Raw genomic sequence first — 21,211 nt, forward strand, 5'->3', positions numbered from 1 at the left:
AAAATTTTAAAAATACACAAAAATAGCTATGTATTCAGTTTTATTAAAATATCTAACACCATAATACATATATTTTATGGTCCTTATGCTTTATTAGATTTTTTTTTTTAAAAAAACACAATTCAATTAGCAACATTAGCATTAGCATGCTGCCAGGACCGTCAAGATATGTATCCAAACATCTCTGCATGCCGTCATTATGGCTGTTCACGAACTTCAAAAAGAAGATTAAAAGCATGATTGAAGAGATTGTTAATGTTTTACATGAAGGTTCTTTTCTTTTAGTTCATCTGGTTGTACAAAAGCTCATTTTGCTGATCCATCACTTTTCTAATTAGTCCGATGAATGAAGCATTGACGTAGGTCTGCATATTTATGTGGTGTAACACAACTGCATTCATTTAACAATTAATCAAAGACAGTGACATACTTAGGAAGATATCATTTAGTTTTGCTTTTCAGTGTGCTTAGCAAAAGCAAATTCTCAGGCTCCTGAAAATGAAATACTGCAACTTAAAATGATAGAAATGCCTTGTTTTGATTTGATATAATTTGACTGCCTAAACACACTTTGAATTATTTATGTCTAGATGGAATTAAAAGCTGTAAAAGATTTCTTCTTTTCACTGGCAGTTTAAATAAACTGAATGTCAAAGCCAGTTTTAACTTTTTTTTTTTTAATTAGTTATAAATTTTTTCAAGGCTTATACCAAAGATAACGACTTTTTTTCAGACACTGTGTAGCATTGGTCTATATCATATAGTTGCTTTTGCCTTCTAATTAATTTTAATTCACATTAAAAGCTATCACCACTATAAAATAAACACTTTATGAAAACAATCTTATAACCTTACTGTAAGAACTAAGGGCTTAACAAGTTTATCATCTCTTAATACTTTCACTATTTACATAAAACAAAAATATGTACAAAGCCCAAAGCATGTAAGAAAGATTACTAGATAAATTGTTATATGGTACGAAATTACATTAATGCATTATTCTTATACAAGTGCTCATAACTAAGTAACATAGTAACTTAGAACTTGTTCCCACTGAATTTAACCTTGTGAGTTTAGGGTGTAGAAATAAAAAAATGCATGACTATTATATCACTATAAAGTATTCAGATTTAAATGAGAGTCTTTCCTAACTATACAGCTTTGACACAACAACCTTTGTACTGCATACAGGCTTAACAAATACCCAAAAAGAGAAATGGCATCTGCTCTCTTGCAATTGAGGAACACCTCTGCTGCAGACTTTCAGCTGGAAATCTCAAATAAAGCTTACTCCAATTCTCTCAAATTAAAAAAGACATTTTAATATAAAACCCCAGCCCAGCTTCCCAACTGTTTCCACTGCAGTTAGAATATTTCCTATTAGATAAAAGTGAAGGTTGCATAAATCTCAGCCAACTGCTCACTTTTTTTTTATTGGTCATTTTGTGCAAAATTTGTGAGGTCCGGATATCATGTACTCAAGCCTTCACAGATTCACAAGCAAAATGCAACCACAGGCACTTTGGGAGAAGCCAACACACACTGCAGGGAAAAAACAGCAGGAGCCCAACTTTACTTGTTTAGGACTTTGAATATTCTCAGGAGCTGAAGGATTTTACCCATCCACCTTCTCCTACTGCAATTACGGCAGACAAGTCTGATGCGCCTCTTTCACATCCATTGCTCCCACTCTCTCAGGCTTACAGACTACTTGGAATCCTGCTCATCATCACGTTACAAGACAAAGCCCAACTCTACAGAGGGAACCACCTACACTTCCAAGAAGTACACAGGTAATGGCACTGCTTGGCCTCAGTGTTGTCAATGGTCTAAATATTTTTAAACTCTAAACCTTTGAAATTTGTGCATGATTGATGGGGTTTGGTTATTTGTTTGTTTGTTTTTATTGTACTCAAACTCACTGACTTCCAGACGAAAAAGGCATTTGGCCTATTTGACAATCAAAGCCTCACCATAGTTAAATGGTACATAAAGCCTTGTACAGCAGAGCCTATCGTTTTTCAGCTGCTGTTGGCTCAGTTATGTAGCCTCCAAAGAAATAAAAAAGCTGGATACTTCGAATTTAGTTTTAAATTTGCTCACAACCAAATGCAACTGCAAAATTCCACATCCACATAAGAGAAGGTAAAGCTTCTGAATGCACTCAGAATTCACTTTCATCAGCTACAAATGCTGCTACTTTACACACACAAACTGTTGGGATAAAGCAAAGCATACGTTATTTAGCTATTGCACAGCCAAGAGTCAAAAGGGTAGCATAAGGGTTTATTTCAGAGCTCTCAGATTCGAGTTCCTATAATTATCAGTGCTTAAGAGTTTGAGTTATTTGTCCCTTCAGCAACTCTTCTACTAAATGAAGTGGATTTTTGCAAACGAGACACTGCTTGTCTTTCAGTCACAGCATAATGCAGTCGAGGCAATAAATTATTTCCTACTGCGTGCTCTGCAATTACAATTCCTCACTGATATCATAACTCAACATGGTAATAAAAAATAATCAGTATTTATCTAGTGCCTGTGGATTAAAACGTTTCTTACACTGTTGAAGCATAGCAGAAGTTAGCTGGTTTTAGAGGTTATGAAACGTACCCAGACAAGGAGCAACAGATTTCTTTTGACTGTTCCGCAGTAGCCCAGCATTCCAACTATGATGAGGAAACAGCAGACTGCAATCATGACTGGGTGGACCACAGGAAAGTAAGTCAAAATGACAGCCTCCTCCACCCTAAAACCAATCGGAACCATAAAAAAAAAAGCCTAATCACACAAAAGTGACAGAAAAAAAACATAATATAGCTATTAAAACAAAAACAGTGGATTAGCAGATGTGTTATTTCCAGCGCCTTACATGTTTCACAGAAATCTCTTCTACGTAGTTTTAAAGTCAAATGCTACATTCGGGTACCAGAAAGCAATGCATCATCTGAAATCTCTTTGGGGTGAAAGCGATCTCCTGTCTTGCACTTGCACAGTATGTAGCACAATGAGGCCCTGTTCCATCAGTAGAGCTCATAAGCACTGCTGTAATAAAACTAACAGCATTCCTAAATCTCTGGACTGAATAAAGTATTCAAAACCAAACAGTAATATAATATGGTTACATATTGGCAAAGGGCCAAAAATTTATTCCTGTCAGAAGAGAAAGGCACAGAAATAAAACAAGACTGAATACATCTTTCCCCCTTTTCTAATTTCAACTGATGCCAGAAATGCTTGCAAAAATACACCTTCTAACGAAACAATAATTAGCTCAACTGAAGACTTCTTAATTCTAGAAATCATAATTAGGAAACTTGCCATAAGAATGAATGACATCTACCACAATCAATCACCCACATTGATTAATAGGTTGAAGGAAAGCTTTACCTCGTTTCTGCGGTCAGAGTGAGAACATTATTCAGGTAGTCTCTCATCCAAGCAGAAACACCTAATATGCTGATGGACATCAACTAAAAAGAAAAGATGAAGTTATTTATCATGCATTTTTAAAAAACTGCAAAATGATTCATAATTTAAGTAGAGGGTAAATCATCAGTAACATCTTTCATGCATTCGTTTATCTGAACAACATACTGTCCCCAAAACTGTACTTCTATATGCTTAGAGTTGATTTGTTGCCCAGTGGTTTATGGAGCCAGTGACAACAATCTTCTCTTCTGGTATACATATCTGATGCCTGGAATACCTTCTCTTTCACTCAGTGATGCCACTGCTGGCTCAAGCCCCACCACTGCACAATGCACCACAGAAACAACAGGGAGGCTTTATGCTGCTAAAGTCAGTGACTCTTTCAAGGCTCACAGGTGATGTCCATCAGTCTGTAAGAAACCATGAAGCCTTACTCAGGTATGTAGCCAGTGAAGAATAATCTGAAGCCCCATAATGGATACAACAGTACTGATAAATCTCCTGTGTGTCAGTGTATCTACAGGTCAAGTTTAGAAGAATCTGGTTCTCACTCATCAGATAAAGTCACACCATGAACACTATGCCTCAGTTTCCTGAATCATAAAGGACAATAAAACTCACTGCCCTTCAATTATAAATCCTAGATCATCAGAGCTTCTGGGTACTTAACCCACCAGACACTTAAGTGGCATAAAGCTACTACAGTTTCACCAGGACTCCTCCTACAGCAAGCAAGCCCCTGAGACCGAACCCACCTAAAACTGCCAGCACCTCAGCAGACCTGGATTTCTGTCAGCTGAGCCACTGTGCACTGCAGCACACCTGGGACCTACCAGTAGAAGCTGTGGCCTCTGATTTTCTTGAGAAGCTAAACCTGTACGTGGTCAGATCACATCTGCCACACTGTGACAGCTCTTCTGCTGCTGTAGCAGAAGTACCGCTAGAGGACAACACACTCTTCAGGGTACTTGTCCATGTATTTTGCACAGCATAGTAAAATTACAGAGGCTGGGTAAGTCAGTACACCCTTCCTTCTGGAAGAGGACTCATGTAACAGTGGCCATCATCCTCACCTTTGTGATGCTCTCTGGCCCCAAGAGCACATCTCCTCCTGCACGCACAAGACAGACGGAGCACTGCTCCCCAAACAGAAGATCAGAGATGCAGCTATAAACTCCTTCAAGAAGAAGAGGAAATCACAAAGCTTTTCTATAGAACAGGGCAAAGTTAGGGTTACTAACACCACTGCTTACTTCTCAAACTATTTCAGGGAATTCAGCTGGTATAAACCGGAAGAGGAATTTAGAAATATCAATGTCACATAGGCACCTAAACCCCACTTGCCAGCACAGGGGTTGAACCTGGTAGACTCAGGACTTCAGAAGCACCACTGTCTAGCTGAGGGAGGGAGACCTAAGCATGCTGGTTCTCCTGAATTCCCCTGTTTTCATGGATTGTATAGATGTCTGCCAGGAGACGTCAGCATTGCACCAACAGCTTCTTAAATCAGTGAGAAGTGCTAATTGCCCCTGTTGCCGTCAACAGCTAGCTTCCCACACAACCTCATATTTCCCTGAAGTTGCTACAAAGAATAAGTTAACTGGTTCAAAACTAACACATCAGAAAAGTCGCTCTGTGTCCGTACCGGCTCCTTTGCCTGCAGCACGCCTACAGCAGGCTACTTCGGCCTTTAAAACTTCACAAGGAGTCCCAGTGGCTACCCCATGGTTTCCTCCTGCTTTTCAAAACTGATGCACAAAGCACAGGTACTGCCTTGATTCTGGGTGGTGCCAGCAAGAATATGGGGTGCTCAGCATGCTGCAAGCATGGTCCTGAAAGCCAGTGCATGCTGCCAGTCTGCTAGGTGCATGTATGTCCTTCACACTCTGGAGCATCCATCTGGGCTGGTGGAACAGTAGGAGTAAAGAGCACTTTCTCTTGTATTATTTGCAGAAAGCTGCAGAAGCAAGGAAAAGAAGATGACTAGATAAACCTCCTACATACCTCCTTGGAAAAAAAGCATCAGGAAAATATACCACACAAGCAATAAAAAAATATTTCTAACAGAGAGAGGTAAAGGCGACTAAAAGCAGACAGACTACCTCCTTATGGTCAAAAAGCAACAGAACACATTTTTAAACCTCTGAATCTCCCTGCAAGACCTGCTGATAGACACAGATAAAGTGTTATACTTAAGGCATATTTGGTTACTTTGCTTTATAGCAGTGGTGCTCAGGAGTGAGGAGTCCATCAAAACCACACTTCTTATCAATTATTAATAAGACCCAGATGGTGCTACTACAAAAACCACACCAGAAAAAATGTTCACTTGCTAAATAATACTCTTCTTCCCATACCAGACTAGTGGACTGCCTAGTCCCCGCTCTCCATTAAGAACTTCCAGCCTTCAGTACATGACAATACATTCCCCTATATCAACAAAAGGAGATGGATCCCTTGGAAGAAGGCAAGAAATTGCTTCTTCAGCCAGGGTGAGATCTGACATGCAAAACTGTCACCACGAGGATACTGGAGCCTCCAGGTTACTTGGAGACAATGGGCAGGTCAGGAAAACCAGCTAAAAGGCACAGGGGACAGCAAGGACTTCCTAGAGACAGAAAGAAATGAGCAGAGTCCTGCCACTGAGAGAATCAGTTTACTAGGAGAAAGGACTTTCCTATTTACGCAGATTAGGAAGGAGAAAAACCTTTGTTTCTGCTCTGTTTGCTTAATCTGAGTTTTCTCTACCCAGATATGTATTTTTGCCCACATAAAATCAGGGAGGGGAAAGTCTAGGCAGATACATCTCTAAGCTGTGGCCAGTACATGGCCACGTAAGTTCTACAGAAACATTTAATAACCATACCATGGAACATGACTCTGTTTTCATTTATCATGAACAGCAACTGGAAGGGCTGCGTCCTGTCACCTAGCAAATGTAACCTTCACCAATAATTTATCTACACAAACACTCTTCCAGTTCATAAGAACAAGCTCTCTATGAAAAGTCTTTCACTTCAGTCAAAAAGTTTTTAGCCATTTAGGTCCCCCTGGCTGTTCTCCTTCAGTGTGAATAGCTAATTACTACTGTTTCTTGCTGAACATATACTATGTGCAAAATAATTCCCTCTGTAACTCCTGTGTAACTACAGCTCACCTGTTCACCTGTCCTGTGCCCTGAATGATCTCACCACCATCAACTCCTCCAGGTGTTACTGAATTCTGCTAGGCTTACAACACATGTATGGTACCAACACAAGGTAGCTCAGCATTGCTCTGAAAATGTACACAACATAGTCCCTTACATCACTGCTACACAGGTGTTACACACAGATTACCCATGCAACACCCTCCTGCCAACCAGACAATTTCACCTTTGGCACTGTATTTTGAATAAAGTCCAAAGTGAAGTATTACTCCAAGTGACATGAAAACCAGAGTGCTGCAACACAATGGATTCATGCCTGTAAAAGTCAGTAAAACTGTCAAACTGCGGCATTATAAAGACATGGTTCAGAAAGAGAGTAGATAAATACGTGAGAAGCTCCTCTTGAACAAAGAGGCCCGTGGAAGAGCAAACTGCGGTAACTCAAAAAAAAAAGCAATTCGGCAATAAGTTGATTAAGAAAGGTTTATTTTACAGCACATAATCCAGCAAGTAGCTCCCTGCTAGCAAAGGGATGTGCTGACAAAATGTCATATCCCTTCTGATCAGCAAAAGTGAGACTCTGGGCAGGAACTCCCTGAGGGATGAAAGACACATTTGCAACACCAGATTGCCCTGTGTAATGACTGATGTTTAGTGACAAAAGATTACCAAGCACTAACGAACACTCATCAATCGACTTGCTCACCTGCCTCGTATCCCCAAGGGAATCACAAGACCACCACAGGCATGCCCAACCTCCACAGCCTCCTGACTCAACACACGTTCTGCCCTGTACAAGCGCTACGCTTGCTCAAGTGCCAGCCAAGGAGGCTGCAGGCACCCACCCCCTCACACCACCTCCAGCAGAGGCACATCTTCAGCCAGCAGCACAGGAGCTACACTAATGCCAACGTTACAACTCAGCCCATGCACCCAGCAGGCAAGAACAATAACAACCTCCCCAAAAACCCTGGTGTGCCTCCAAACCTACTAGCAAAGAACAGCCGTCACTTCACTGCCACAATTTTCATGGAGTCATGGGCAGGTTCAAGGTCCTGATTACAGTTTTTGTCCATTTATTTGGAGGGTGGAAAAGTCAGCGTTAAAAAACTGGCAGCCCCTACTTCAGCCAGTGTTTTATAACTAATCTAGATGTAAACTACAGTTAGAAATCTGTATCAAGGAATCAGACAAAAGGACACAATTTTATAAGAACTAGAAGTACAAAGATTTAATTCTCACCACATTAGCAGTTACATCATTTCAACATAAAGTTTTCATCCAAGCTTCTCTGATGACAGCGAGTCTGCTGTGCTGTAAACATAATATGATAGTAGGCAGTAAAACATGTTTATTTGTTGCAGCTGGCTGCACAAGTCACTATGGGTTTCATTCTGAACTGTCACAGTGTGTTATATAGCCATCAACATGACACTGGAGAGTTTACAAAACTGCCTGCTGCCTTACTCGATCTTAAATATATTTTCATACTGATGAAAAAAAGGTAACATATATTTGTACACATGAGCAATATGCAGCTCACACAACAATATAGTAAATTTCCAAATTAATATGTAACAAAATTTTTAAAGCTACTAGAGCTTTCTCAAACAACTGAATTACAGTATCCAACAATGGGCTCAAACTATTAGAACTGGTCATTTCCAAGCATAGTTTAAATTGTCTTTGGAATTATTTTACATAAATTTCTGCATCAAAACCAGAAAATATCAAAGCATCTTTTATCCATTAAGTATAAATTCTAAACTCTTATAGTGACAGTGCTACTCACGTCTTTGAGGCCAGACTTAAACTGGAAAAGAAACCTGCATTTTCAATGAATGAATGATTTCTGTCTTTGAGGAAGCAGAGCTGTTGCTATAGGCACACTTGTTTTCATTTGCTTATCACGTTTCATTCAAACATTCTAACACCTTAATTTTTGACAATGAAAGTTGCTCCATGCTCAAATATGAGAGAGGGGATTTTTTTCGTTATTAAATCAAAGGAAAGATTAAAAGTACCTTCCATATTAAAATAAAAAGGAGGGAGGGTGATTTTTAACAGCTATGGTAAACAACTTCAGGCCACACTCTGGTACCCATACAAGGTACTGACTAGTAGCACTACAGGGCAACTTGCTTTACAGAAGAAGGTTGCCAGCTCCAAGGAAATTACTTCCAAGATATGACAACATTCATCAGAATACTTCGTTTCATTTTAGTAAAGAAATAAAACTTGAGAAAATTTTCCAGTTAAAATTGATTTGGGTAACCTGAACTGTCACTTACCAAAGTGGAGGGTGGTTAATACACTACGAGGTCAGGAACAGAACATGTTGCAGTGCTTTCACAGACTGTTAACAATTAGGTTCAATATTCAGATCATTGAACAAACACAGATATCTGACTCAGATCCCTGGACAAACAGGCAACTACATTTTTTTGGAAGGGAAGGGTGTAAAGGCAGAAGAGAGTGGGACAAGAGGTCTTGTTTTTCTGTATTACCTGGAAAAAGCATTATAATGTTTACAGAAAGAAGCGTGTCCTATTAAAAAAAAGGAAATTCCCATTCTTCCCACTAATGCACCTTCTATTCTACAGACATGCCAACATTTTGTTTTAGCCAAGGTTCCTACATAGGGTCATGCCTTTGTCCTCCCTCACTTGCAGTCAGCTGAAGCACTTTGAATCTGGTTTTGCTTGCACAGCTGCAACAGTGAGTTAACAACCTATTCCACGTTTGGCACGGGCTGGAACTTGCACACTTTGCAATAAGGCAACTGCCAGAGCACTGACAGGCTGCTAAGGGGTCACCCTCCTGCAGGAAGCAAGCACATTTTCCAGCAGCTGTTTGTGCAAGGTTCCTAGAGCAGCACAGCATAAAGAACAAATCAGAGCCCAAACATGCAAACAGGTCTAGGTACTGTCCATCTGTCAGCCAGTTCTTCTGAGTGTCAGACCGACGTATCAACTTCTGGGCTCTGCAGCATGAGGCTACATTAAAAGCAAAGAGGGATAAGCAAGTGCTTATATTTCTGCATTCATATTCTCTGTGACTACCTGGGCACTGTACTTCTTAGGACACGATTTGTGCCATTCTCCCCTCAAAAGTAAGCATCTCACTGTTGCGACCTTTTGCCCTTGGGGAGGCAGAGGTGCATGCTGCTGATCACAAGTCATTTGCAGCAATGCTAAGAGCTCAAGTGTCCACATCTGTATCACGTCACACACATAACCGTAAAGACGACAAGCCCTCACAGATAAACGATGCACTCTTCATTAAGTTTCTGTAAGAGCTTGTTTTTGTTCACAGCCTCACAGATGGCAGGTAAAATGATTTTTAAATCCAGGATATATAACTGGAAGACTGACAGAGAAAAAGCCTACGTATTTCCTATGATCCACAGGATCTACATATCAGCTGGTTGTGGGTATATCACTTAACTCTCCTGTTTTACACATGAACACCGGTGAGTACATAAAGATTACTAAAATAAGCCTGCATTTTTAATGAAATCACACATTCCTATTAAACTGTTGCCTATACTTTAGAAAATACCTACAAGAGATTAAAAAGCTGGTATTAATCCTATGACTTTTGCCTAGTGTCTAAGACAGACTCTTGAGATGATGGAAAATCTTCAAGGTACTGAAGCAGTGCCTGAGAATTTATGAATAATTGGGTTATCTATCTTCAACAGAAAGAGATGCAAATTTAAAGAAAAATAATGCAAGTACCTACAGGCCAGATAGAGCTTCCCAGTTCTGCTGGAGATCGTGGCTTACTGATATAAGCAGTAGCCCTTGGGCTACCGGCTCAAATCTAATCAGCACGGGTTCATGCCTTCTTCCTCAAAGTAGATGCAGTGAGTCCACACAGTTAATCATGAGGATTACAAAAAAAAAAAAAAAAAAGCCTGTGGTTTCACTGATTTCTAAGTGCCAATAAGAAGCATATTAATGTAATTTCTAACATTAAGGTGGAGTTTATTTTTTTTCCTTGCAATCATCACATCAAGCCACTCTCTTTCAAGACTGTTTTGCAGAGACTCATCTAGCAGTTCACTGTAGGCATGCCATGCAGGGTGAGCTGTGTCACCCACAATGATATACATGAGATAAAAGGTTATAGAGAAGTAGATACAAAATTGTCTTATGGCTGAATTCTACTTCATTAGGACATAGCCTGGTAATAAATATAAATAATACCACCCGAAGACACAAAAAGTGAAAGATTTCTCAAAGACCAGAAGTAAAAGTATTTCTGGTACTTTAAAACTCCTCCTGTAGCATGCTCTGCTGAACACATTCCTTTAAGAGATACCATATTCCCACAGAAACTGGACTTATTCTTGCATGGTTTTTAGGTATTTTCTTTATACAAGAATGCTAAGAAAATCAGGTTTCAATTACATACATCTACACTGCAGTCCCTAAAATCAGGGTATATTAGCCTAGAATGAACCTCATGTTCAGACTGCTATAGGTACCCAACCAGGCAGTGTTCATTATGTTATCAGTCAGTTCAATTCTTTAAAAACTTGACCCTAATTCTATTTGTCCCAAGTATCTGCAGATCCCACTGATGTGAATGGAAGTTAGAAAGCAGCAGAAACACCACGTCCATACAGAATCTGGTTCCATGGAAAGGAGGATACACTGATTTCTTTCTTTTATCACAGTACACTTGAAAAATTAAGCAAAAAATGACAAGATTCAACACATACATTTTAGGTTGGAAAAAGAATTAATGACAATACACCACTGCTTCCAACCACCCTCAGCGCTTCCTTGCATAACACAAATATTCCCTTGCTCTAAATGTCAGGTGGCACACATAACCAAAACTAGAAGATTTAAGGGTGCAAAAGTATACAAAACAAAAGGAAAACTAACTGTAAGCTGGCTTCTCTTTCCTTTTATGTGACTTTTTTTGTTCACAAGCATGAATTCAAGATAGATGCAAAACAACTGCTGCTGCCTGCCAGGACAGTTTATTGGCTGCAAGCACATAGTCTAAATCAGCTAGTATTGCTCTGTACATGAAGAAAAGCTTAGGCACCACTCAACAGAAACAGCATATCCCCAGGCAGAAAAACCTCAAAAGGTGAAGGATGTGGCAACATCGCTGGCTTGGCTCAAACATCCAGTGACACTATTAATCATCGGTTAAGAGATCCTTACCACCTATGACAGAGTCATCTGCAACTTACAACCTTGATTTGCCCAAGCCGCTAAAGTACAGTCATCCTCAATTACAAGCAACACAACGGCAGCTGCTCCTCCTTGTGCCTCACATGTCCACTAGGAAAAAAAGAAAAAAAAAAAAAAGCTGTTTTCTCAAGACAGAAAGGCTATACAGACTTTTTTTGTCCGTGTTTGCTATACTTTTTTTTAATTAAAAAAAAAGATGACTGACAAAATAATTGCGCTGCTTTTACTTGCATCTATCATCACTAACTAGTTCACCAATTTTGACTATTTATAATTTTTTGAAGGAATACGTGTGGCTGAGCTGCCAAGAAAAGTAGAACAGGCCCATGCCTCTCAAAGCTCTTGCTTTGCCTAATCTTCCATTAGTGTCAGCAGCCAGGACATCGAATTTTTCCTGTACTCAGCACTGTTTTCTAGTTCCTGTTCCAGCACAAACCCCAGGGGCCACTGCCCTCAGATAACCTTCTGTGTTATGCCTGTGCCCTTACTGCAGGCTGGCCGCATTCTGCAACTGAAGTTCTCCCTAGTATAAATGTTTGCAAAGGTGGTTTAATATGGAAAGAGACCACTGCAAAGTACAGAAGATCAAGGGCAATGTTGCAAAATACAGTGAGGAGGATTTCTGTGAGGACCAGTTACAAAGTGCTCAAAATGAATGCGCATGTTACATCCGCGATCACTACTGAGCTGGAACAGTGTCAGGAGTTCACTCAGACAGCAATGCCCCATCAAGAGGAAAGACCCTGTAGTCTCATAAAGTGCATAAAATATGTTTGTAGAGCTATCAAAAATAAATCTGAGTCCTGACACAGATGTTATATAGAGATAATAAAGACCAGTATTGCCACTAAGAACAGAAAACTAGGAAGCAGCAGGAGCATGCCTTCTCTCCAGCACTACTAAGATTACCGGCTTAGTTAAGCACTGAGTGTTAACTACAAAACATCAAATCATGCACTTTTTTGGAGCTTTCCTCTTTCTGTTACAGCTGTCCAGAATGTAACATGCTACAAACAGCAGTGTTACAGAGTGTACGATCAGATATCTGCAGAAATCAAGTTAGGTCTCTCAGTCTCATAAATTACCTGAAGAAGTGATGCTCATTCATACATGAGGATAACAGGAGAATGAAACCAAATGTTAACTGCAGGATTTAGTCTGAATGGTATTCCTTGTACAGGGCACTGTCAAAAAAAAGCCTTATGAAATTAGATGACCGAGAGGTCCTGAAACTGCAATTCCTTTTGCTTCAAAAGAGACGTCTTGCAGTCAGAGGCAGGATTCAATTGACCTTGGAAACAGCTTCCAGAAGGGTATCATGAAGTCTACTACCACAGACAATCAATAATTAGAGCACTGACAACAGACGTATTCCCACTTCAGGAGAAAACACCTTTCAAGATCTGCTGCAAGTTGCAGCTCTAGAAGTTCTGATCCATTCATATCCACAAAAACAGTGTTTTTCTGGAGCACACTTACTGGTCCATTATCAAAACGGGATGAACCACTAAAACTGAGCCTTGGGCTTACAGTTGATTGCTTATGAATTACTTACAGCTAAGCAGCCTTCAGGCCAAAAATTACAATTAGCACCCCTCTCACGCACATACAGGTACATTACCCTGTCTACCACTCCGCATCACAGCTCATCAACTGAGCCCAGTAAAACAAGTTTCTTTCCAAATAGACAGCATGCAGCTGCATACTTACTAACAATGCTCTGGAAAAGCTACAAGGATTGCAACAGAGTGACTGATAAAGTTTTTTCACTTCTCTGCTTCTGTAGGCTTCAACAGAATCCAAATTATGAAAACATCAGTGTGTTGTGGCAGCCATCCACATCTTAAGCTTTTCAGCAAGACTGATGGTCAGATTAGCCAGTTCTGTTATGCACAACATCTTCTTAAGGAACTTTACCTGGAGAAGAAAAGGCTCTGGGGAGACCTTGTAGCAGCCTCCCAGTACCTAAAGGGGACCTACAAAAAAGCTGGAGAGCGACTTTTAAAAAGGGTGTGTAGTGATAGGACTAGGAGTAATGGCTTTCAACTGCAAGAGGGTAGATTTAGATTAGATGTAAGAAAGAAGTTCTTTACCATGAGGGTGGTCAGGCACCAGAACAGGCTGCCCAGACAAGCTGTGGATGCCCCATCCCTGGAAGTGTTCAAGGCCAGGTTGGATGGGGTTTTGAGCAACCTGGTCTAGTGGAAGGCATCTCTGCCCATGGAAGGGGGTTGGAACTATATCATCTTTAAAAGTCTCTTCCAACCCAAACCATTCTATGATTCATGTGCAACGCTTGCAATGAAAAATGCTGGGGTCCCATCATACACATGCTGAGACAAGTTGCATACATGACATGCCTGAAACTTACTACTTTAGATGTTCCCTATTCCAGTCAGGACCTTCAATCAAACCATGATTTTAAAAAGTCAACATGCACTGTTTGCACATCTTTGCTGTTTTCAGTCAAACACTGATAACTGACACAGCAACCAGGCACATTATCAACAAGCTTGAAGATGTTTGGAGGCACCAGCCCTTGGAAAGGAAGGAAGCAAGAGAAAGCGTGAAACTCTCCAAGACTGGGATTGAAGAGAATCCCACAACTGTGTCCCAAACTGGGAGGTCTGTACAGATCCTGGAATTGCACATCGCTCTCATCTCTACCTACCAGGCCAGATCCTGCCAGGCTCAGGATGCAGGAGGACCATGGCTGCACATTTTCAAGGGTCTGATCTAACCTAAACTTCCTGACATCCAACCCATAAGTTGGGCTGGTATTTTTCACAGTAAGTGCTAACACAAGCGATAGGGAAGATAAAGACTTCCAAAAGGAAGGAAGAGTGGCAGCAAGGGGAAATCACAGCCCCCATCCCCACACCAGTGGGTATGCACCTGCTGCCAGGGGAACTTTTCACAAGAAAACTCTGCCCCATGGGTCATGTTCTGACACTCAGAAAAGGCAGTGGTAAAACTCCCACTGAGCCCAACATGAGAAAAATTCAAGCTCTGACAGAGGACATATGGCAAATTTCACCAGAACAAGCAGCTTGTAGCAGATTTGTATTTAACTGTTAAATACACATCTGAACAGGACCAGATAGGAAGCAGAATGAGGTTTTTACACACACATGCCTCTGAAGAAGTCTGATGTAACTGCAATACATTCAACTACTCATCATGCACCCCATTTCTTACCACGCAGTTCTGGAAGACTGAGGGTTTTTTTGCTTATTTGTTTATTTGCTTTGAACAAACCCTTTGCATTCATTTGCTTTGTAAAATGCAGAGAATTCCAAATGGACTGGCCAGTTTTTCATTTGAGTTCCAACATCTTTAATTTTATATACATTACAGAAGACAGCTTTAGTTCTTTGTGACATCTGTGGTGCAAGCCATCTGCTATACTGGCATTTATTATTTAATTACATTTTCACATGCTTCAGCACTATACAGATTTCACTTAGCTGCTTGGGTGTAATTTCCAGTGTCCTGGCCTTAGCTAAGAAGATTAATTACAGACATCTTTTATATTTTGCAGACAAGCATGAGAAGTTACCATTTTCCTCCCCAGGACGTGTCATACCACAACAGACTCAAAAGATTCTTATTCCTATGTGACAGAGGTGAAAGAAAAAAAAAAAAATAAATAAAAATCACACTTTCTAGTCAAGGATGATCTGAAACATCATTATTTAAAGGGCAACAAAATATAAAGAATGAGAAAATATTTCTAGCCATGAATGCTTTAAACCAGATCTAGACGTGAATTATAAATGGACAAAGTTAACCGCAACACTGCATGACAGATGCAGTTCATGCTGTTCTCCTGCCAAGCAAAAAGGTGCTCTGTAGCTCCATGTCTGAGGTCCACAACAGACAAACACGTGAACAAAACAATGAAAAGTAGGAAGGAGGAATCTGACAGGGAAAGAAATGTAAAATCTGAGCAAAGAGGGCAGATACATTAAATCTCCCAGGTGAGAACTCGATCTCACTGAAGAGGAACTGCAACACAACACACTAGCCCCCTCCAAAGGTAAGGGCAGGCTTTAGTACTCAAAGAAAACATCTCAGGGCTGAGAAACTAAGCACTTGGCTCCAGTATCAAGGCCCCTACCACCACACAACAGATCAACTGACAGGGCACAAGGGTATGACCTCATGTGTAACCTGGGTACCACCTAAATGGCTATTTCAACTATAAAAAGCTGCTGCTGAATAATTTATCTGATGGGACACAGCAGGCAATGAGCATGGAAGGCAAGAGAAAGGAGCAGAGTAAGTTTGACGAAACAAAGACAGCGGTGAGTTAAGGTGTGAAAAGGAACTGATGAGAACAGCTCAAGGCAAGAATTATGGAAAACAGAGGAAAGCAACAAACACCAGGACAGGATGTTTTCAGCCACGTGGATGTCTGTTGACCCGACTCTAACAGTACATGTGTAGAAATCCAAAGTTGAACACAGGTCAGTTGAACCCTGGCAACCTTCATCTTAAAAAGAAAATATAGGTTTTTACATTTTGTATAGTATCCAATGAAAACCATGTATGATGTAAGAAACAATTACTTTTTTTTTTTTTTTTAAATAAAGATTTCCTCATCTCCTGGTAAATAGTTTTATTCCTACATGCACCACAGAAATAACTTCATCTCTTTTAAATATAATACACAAACCTACATACTTTCAACAGATTTTTGAGATCGCTTGCATTATATAAAAAGTACCATCCTGTACCAAATGCTGTTCAACAGTTTTGTCTCTCATTCATATTCTAATCTCCACTTAATTTTCAGTAACGGCGGTATTTCATCTCAATTCCACTGTAAACTAAGCTGGGCCCTAGCCCACATATTATCCCTTCATCATTCAAGTCCACAGCACCTCAGGAATCAGTGGTTGTGAACAGCTGTGGGATGTCACACCTTTTGCCCTTTTGTTCTCTTTCATTTATCCAACATAAATCTTCAACTATACAGGTGAAGCAGAATTCACTTGGTGCAAGTGAGGACTCTTGGAAATCTGCATCATGCTGTTTGTCCAGAGCTGTGAAAGTTTGGGAGCAAGTGCTGATCACACCCACTTATGCTGGAAAGAAAAAAACCCTGCTGCTATAAATACAGCTTTGACTGAAATGATGTAAACAGAAGAAAGAAATCACCCGAGGCTTTGCCTGCCAGTTGGGATCTCGCCACTGAAAGCACAAAAATTACTCTGAGCAAGCCATTCTCAGAGCAGCTGAGTGCTCAGATACCTGCGAAAGCTACAAGTTCAGCTCAGGTCACAGGATGCTGCAAAACTCATCCAGTCAGAGAGCCACAGCACACGTGAATATTTCCCTCTCTACTTATTATAAGTGCACAAATTCACACTTGTATTTATAACACTAGGTTAATACCAAATCTAATTTTACTTCCAATTAATTTCCAAAGGCTTTTTTTTTCTTTTTTCTTTCAGTGATCAGTATTGCCTGGCGGGAGTTGCCAGGCATGTAGCACACACCCAGAGGGGCAGCGTTCGCCCCTCCGCCGAGCGCGGGAGCCCCGCGGCCCGAGCGGCCGAGTCCGCCGGGCTCTCCGTCACCCGCCCGGCCGAGTCCCCACCTGCTCGGGCGGCGACTGGAGCCCGGCCTGGCCCGCCCCGCGTCGCTCCACTCACCCAGAAGAGGAGGTTGAGGGCGTACAGCAGGCAGCGCAGGCACTTCACCGAGTCCTCCCTGGCCATGGCGAGCCCCCGCGGGAGACAGCCCCATCCTCTCACCACATCCTCCCTCCCGAGGCCGGGCCGCCAGCGCCCTGTAGGGGAAGAGGCGGAGAGGGGCCGGGCGAGTCCCCTTGCCGAGGAACCAACGCGCAGGTGGAGGCGGTGGAGCCGAGTCGCGGAGCGGTCCCGGACCAGCGGCACCCGGGCGGGAGTGGCCGAGCCCCCCAGGCACTCCCGCAGTGCCCACCGGCCGCCCACCCCCCGGCAGCGTCCCTTCTCCTCCCGCCCCGCCCGCCGCTCCTGGAGATACTGATGGGCGGGTTTTTTTAATAAAAATGATAAAAGCGTGGAAAGGGGAGAAGTCGCGGGCTGCCCCAGGAGCCGAGAGCGGCTGAGGGCGACGGGGAGCACGGCGGAGGCGCCGGTTCCCTCCCCGCCCGGGAGGGACGCGCTGCCCCGGGGTGGACGGCCGGAGGACAGCGGCCACTTACCGCCCGGGCGCCCCCCTCACTCACTTGCTCCGGCGAGGACTCATCGGGACGGGAAAAGGCAGCGCAGAGGCGCGGTGCCCATGCCTGGCGGTGCGGGCGCTGCCTCCAGCGGGGTGCTAAGGGAAAGGTCCCGGCAACTGCCCCGGCCCCTCCACCCGCTGCGCTCCGCCGAGCCCGGGGCGCCCAGCTGCACCGATACCGCCGCGCATGCGCAGCTGCCTGCACCCGCAGCCCGGCGGGTCCTAGCGCCGCCGCGCTTCTCACCCTGTCAGGGCTCCGCGAGGTGAGGAGGGCTCTGCGGGATCTGACCTGAGGACGGTGGGTCTTTCTAGAGCCTGCTGAGTAGGGACACGTACCTGCGTGGAAATGACAGCTCGGGGCATGCCCGAATTTCGGTGTCAAATCCCGCAGGTTTCTTTCAGTGGAGCTGCGCCCGTCGCGGTAGTTTTGGGTCTCGGCCTGGGGAGCAAAGGCTGGAGGGGGCATGCCCAGAAACGAGGGATTCCACCCTTCCTCGCGCTGACAGACAGGCACGCTCAAAACCTCATTTATGGCGATGCTCGGAGTTTGCTTTGCTTTTTTCCCCCAGGAGGGACGTTAAAAGCAAGGGGCTCAAGCAAGCAGAAATAAAGGAACCCCCCATCTTGTGGCATGTTGGCCCGGAATGGCAAATACCTCGGAAAACAGGGTATTTTTTGCAAGATTTCACAGGCTTTTCACAAGGTTTAAACCCCACTGTATCACAAAGTAAACCCTGCTGATATGGAACCCCAAACTGATCACTGACAGCCCAGTGCCCATTCCCCACCGCTAAACAGCAAATGTAGAAGTGCAGCCATGTTGGAGATAAGTTATTCCAGAAATAGGCAAGATCTGGAGGGGGGGTTTATTATTACTTAGGGAAAATGGCCATTGATTTGCCCCATACTGTGCAAAGTACTTGCAGATGCCACAACTAAGCTGAAAAACACATCCTGTCTCTGAAATCAAATTGGGTAGGCATCTGCTGATTAGGCTGGTAAATTCCTACTGACGCCTGTATTGCTGCAATTGCATCTATCTCTCTGTATTTTAAAAAGAAAATTTGTAGTTTAAGGTTATATGGTGATTAGCAAAGAATTTTCTATTACTACTTTTAAAGGTGTTGCAGTGCCACCATCAAAAGTATTAGAAGAAACTATGCTGACAAACGTTTCTTAACTAGAGAAGGAAAATAATCTTCAGTAGAAGTTATATAAAGACTGTTTTAACAACCGCTAGTGAATGCTAAGAAAGAGGAAAAAGGATGTAATGGATGAAATCTACCTCTTGTGAGGCCAAAGAAAAATCTGTTTTGTGAAGCACTAGAAATAGCGACCTGAAAAAACACACAAACACCGGATATTCAAATGCTTGGCACTAAGGCTGTTGGTGGGATCTCACCTCAGCTTTAATTTCCACAATGTAATGCCATTAGTAATGAATCAGGGCAGACCAACTCTTCAGGTGTATTTATTTCTCCTTAAAAAGAAAGTAAAATGCACATGGATAGACATAAAATCCCATGCAACAGGGATTTTATGCCCAATTTATAGAAGTGAAAATGGTAGTAAAGTTGAAAGTAGTCAAGAATGTTGCAGAAATGTGATGTGTGAAGATTTTTCTTGCTTGAAATTTGCTGAGCTTGAACTGCTATTTTGGTCGTCTTGTCTGGAATCAAGAGACCCTCCAGGGCTTCCGCAGTGAATATTGCTAATTCCATACCTAAATAAGGCAAAGTGAGACAAGACAGATACTGTTAAAAGGTGACATTGTACATTCATTGTGCTGTTTACATACCATTCATTCCTCTTATTACTGAAGACTTCACATGAACACAGTCAGCAAGACAGATCTTGAACAGGTACAGTATTTTCAGTGAACTAATGCTAGTTTACAAAAATAGTGTCAGTTTACAAATGAGCTCCAGCCTTGGCTGAGGACAATACAGACTGTTATAAACCAAATTAAAAATAATTGAGGTTGTGTTTGTGTTCTTGATTGTTACTTTGGAGAGAACAAGTTACCTAAGCAAGGTTTTATAAAAAATGCACTACGAAAGTATTAAATTATCTTATACTAATTTTTCTTTAGACATGCCAAAAATAGCAAATGAAAAGTGTTATTACTTGTTTCAGATTTTTTTTTTTTTTATTTAGAGCTTAGCTATTCCTAGTGCATAAGGATTTGAGGAAAGGAAAAAGAAAATCAGTCTCTTAGACTTCTCTCGTGTTAAAAATCCTATTTAAATGTCACTTCAAGATTTTATGTCTCTGAGTTTCCATTCTTTGAGGTCTTTGGTCATAAGATACTCTCAGACTAATTTTTTTATAATTCTGCTACAATAATTCCATCACAAACATAAAGCAGACTCCCTAGTTGGTAAAATGATTTTTCTGTCCTTTTACTGTTAGCTAAATCATTATTTGTCCAGAAGGGATTTTGCTAAAAACCTAAAGAAAACAGGTCCTATTTATGAGTGTCTGCCAAATGCTATAGGGTCTAGGGGAAGGTCCCTCTGGAATACTGCTTTCTGACAGGCTGTCAAACTTTGTGAAATTTCCATTATGTCAACACTGGGAAAGAAATACACAGAAAGTTCCCAAGCATTCAAAACAGTAACTAAACTGGAAGTATTAGCTTATCACCTAAAAAACCTTAGGGAAGCTACTATGCTGCTTCAATACATGCTGCTTTTTTTTTCCCCTTTAAATACTACAGATTTTATTTAGGGAAAGATGAAGATAATTTTTAGAAAAAAGTCTAATGGCAAAGCTCTTCAGATTTATAATTTTTTGAAATATGAGTTTGCTGTTAGCAAGTAATCCTTCTTTAATGTATAACACAGACACTTATGACCATTGAACTATTGGGGCCTTCTGGGTTGGTATTGTTTGCTTAGATTCTCCAGTGTCTAATAAACTACAAATTGTGAAACTTTTTTCTGTGTATCCACAATAAATTTCTAATATGAATTCTTTAGATTTAAAGTGTTCATGATACAGCCTTTCCATCAATGGCAGGGGAGGAGGATGGAAATACAAGTAACCCCACTAATCTCTTTCCTCTGCTTAACTGCCCGTTTTAATTTGATGTATGAAAACTTAACATCTGAAAGATGGCTCCTCTGTCAACTGTGCTTGAAAAAGAGTGTGGTTTGGTAGACATATGTCTGCATGAATATTACAGTATGATCTCACAGGA

At 41.6% G+C, this 21,211-nt stretch overlaps 1 protein-coding gene across 6 annotated transcripts in view; it reads right to left on the reverse strand.

The window, feature by feature from the left end:
* Positions 1-18,203, reverse strand: part of TSPAN12 (tetraspanin 12) — a 46,373-nt gene extending 28,170 nt beyond the window's left edge. For 3 of the 6 annotated variants that reach the window (XM_071803355.1, XM_071803353.1, XM_071803356.1), the window contains exons 1-5: positions 18,014-18,203; positions 17,454-17,590; positions 4,503-4,606; positions 3,388-3,470; positions 2,611-2,746 (exon numbers count right to left, since the gene is read on the reverse strand). In XM_071803355.1, the coding sequence (XP_071659456.1) occupies positions 2,611-2,746; positions 3,388-3,470; positions 4,503-4,606; positions 17,454-17,590; positions 18,014-18,033 (480 nt within the window). In that variant the 5' untranslated portion in view covers positions 18,034-18,203. Of the gene's footprint in view, positions 1-2,610; positions 2,747-3,387; positions 3,471-4,502; positions 4,607-17,453; positions 17,591-17,989 lie in introns of all 6 variants that reach the window. The other 3 variants (XM_071803354.1, XM_065853953.2, XM_065853945.2) reach the window with 3 other exon arrangements.
* Positions 18,204-21,211: the final 3,008 nt, after the last annotated feature.

This window comes from Patagioenas fasciata, chromosome 1 (genome assembly GCF_037038585.1).
Source record: "Patagioenas fasciata isolate bPatFas1 chromosome 1, bPatFas1.hap1, whole genome shotgun sequence".
NCBI lineage: Eukaryota > Metazoa > Chordata > Aves > Columbiformes > Columbidae > Patagioenas > Patagioenas fasciata.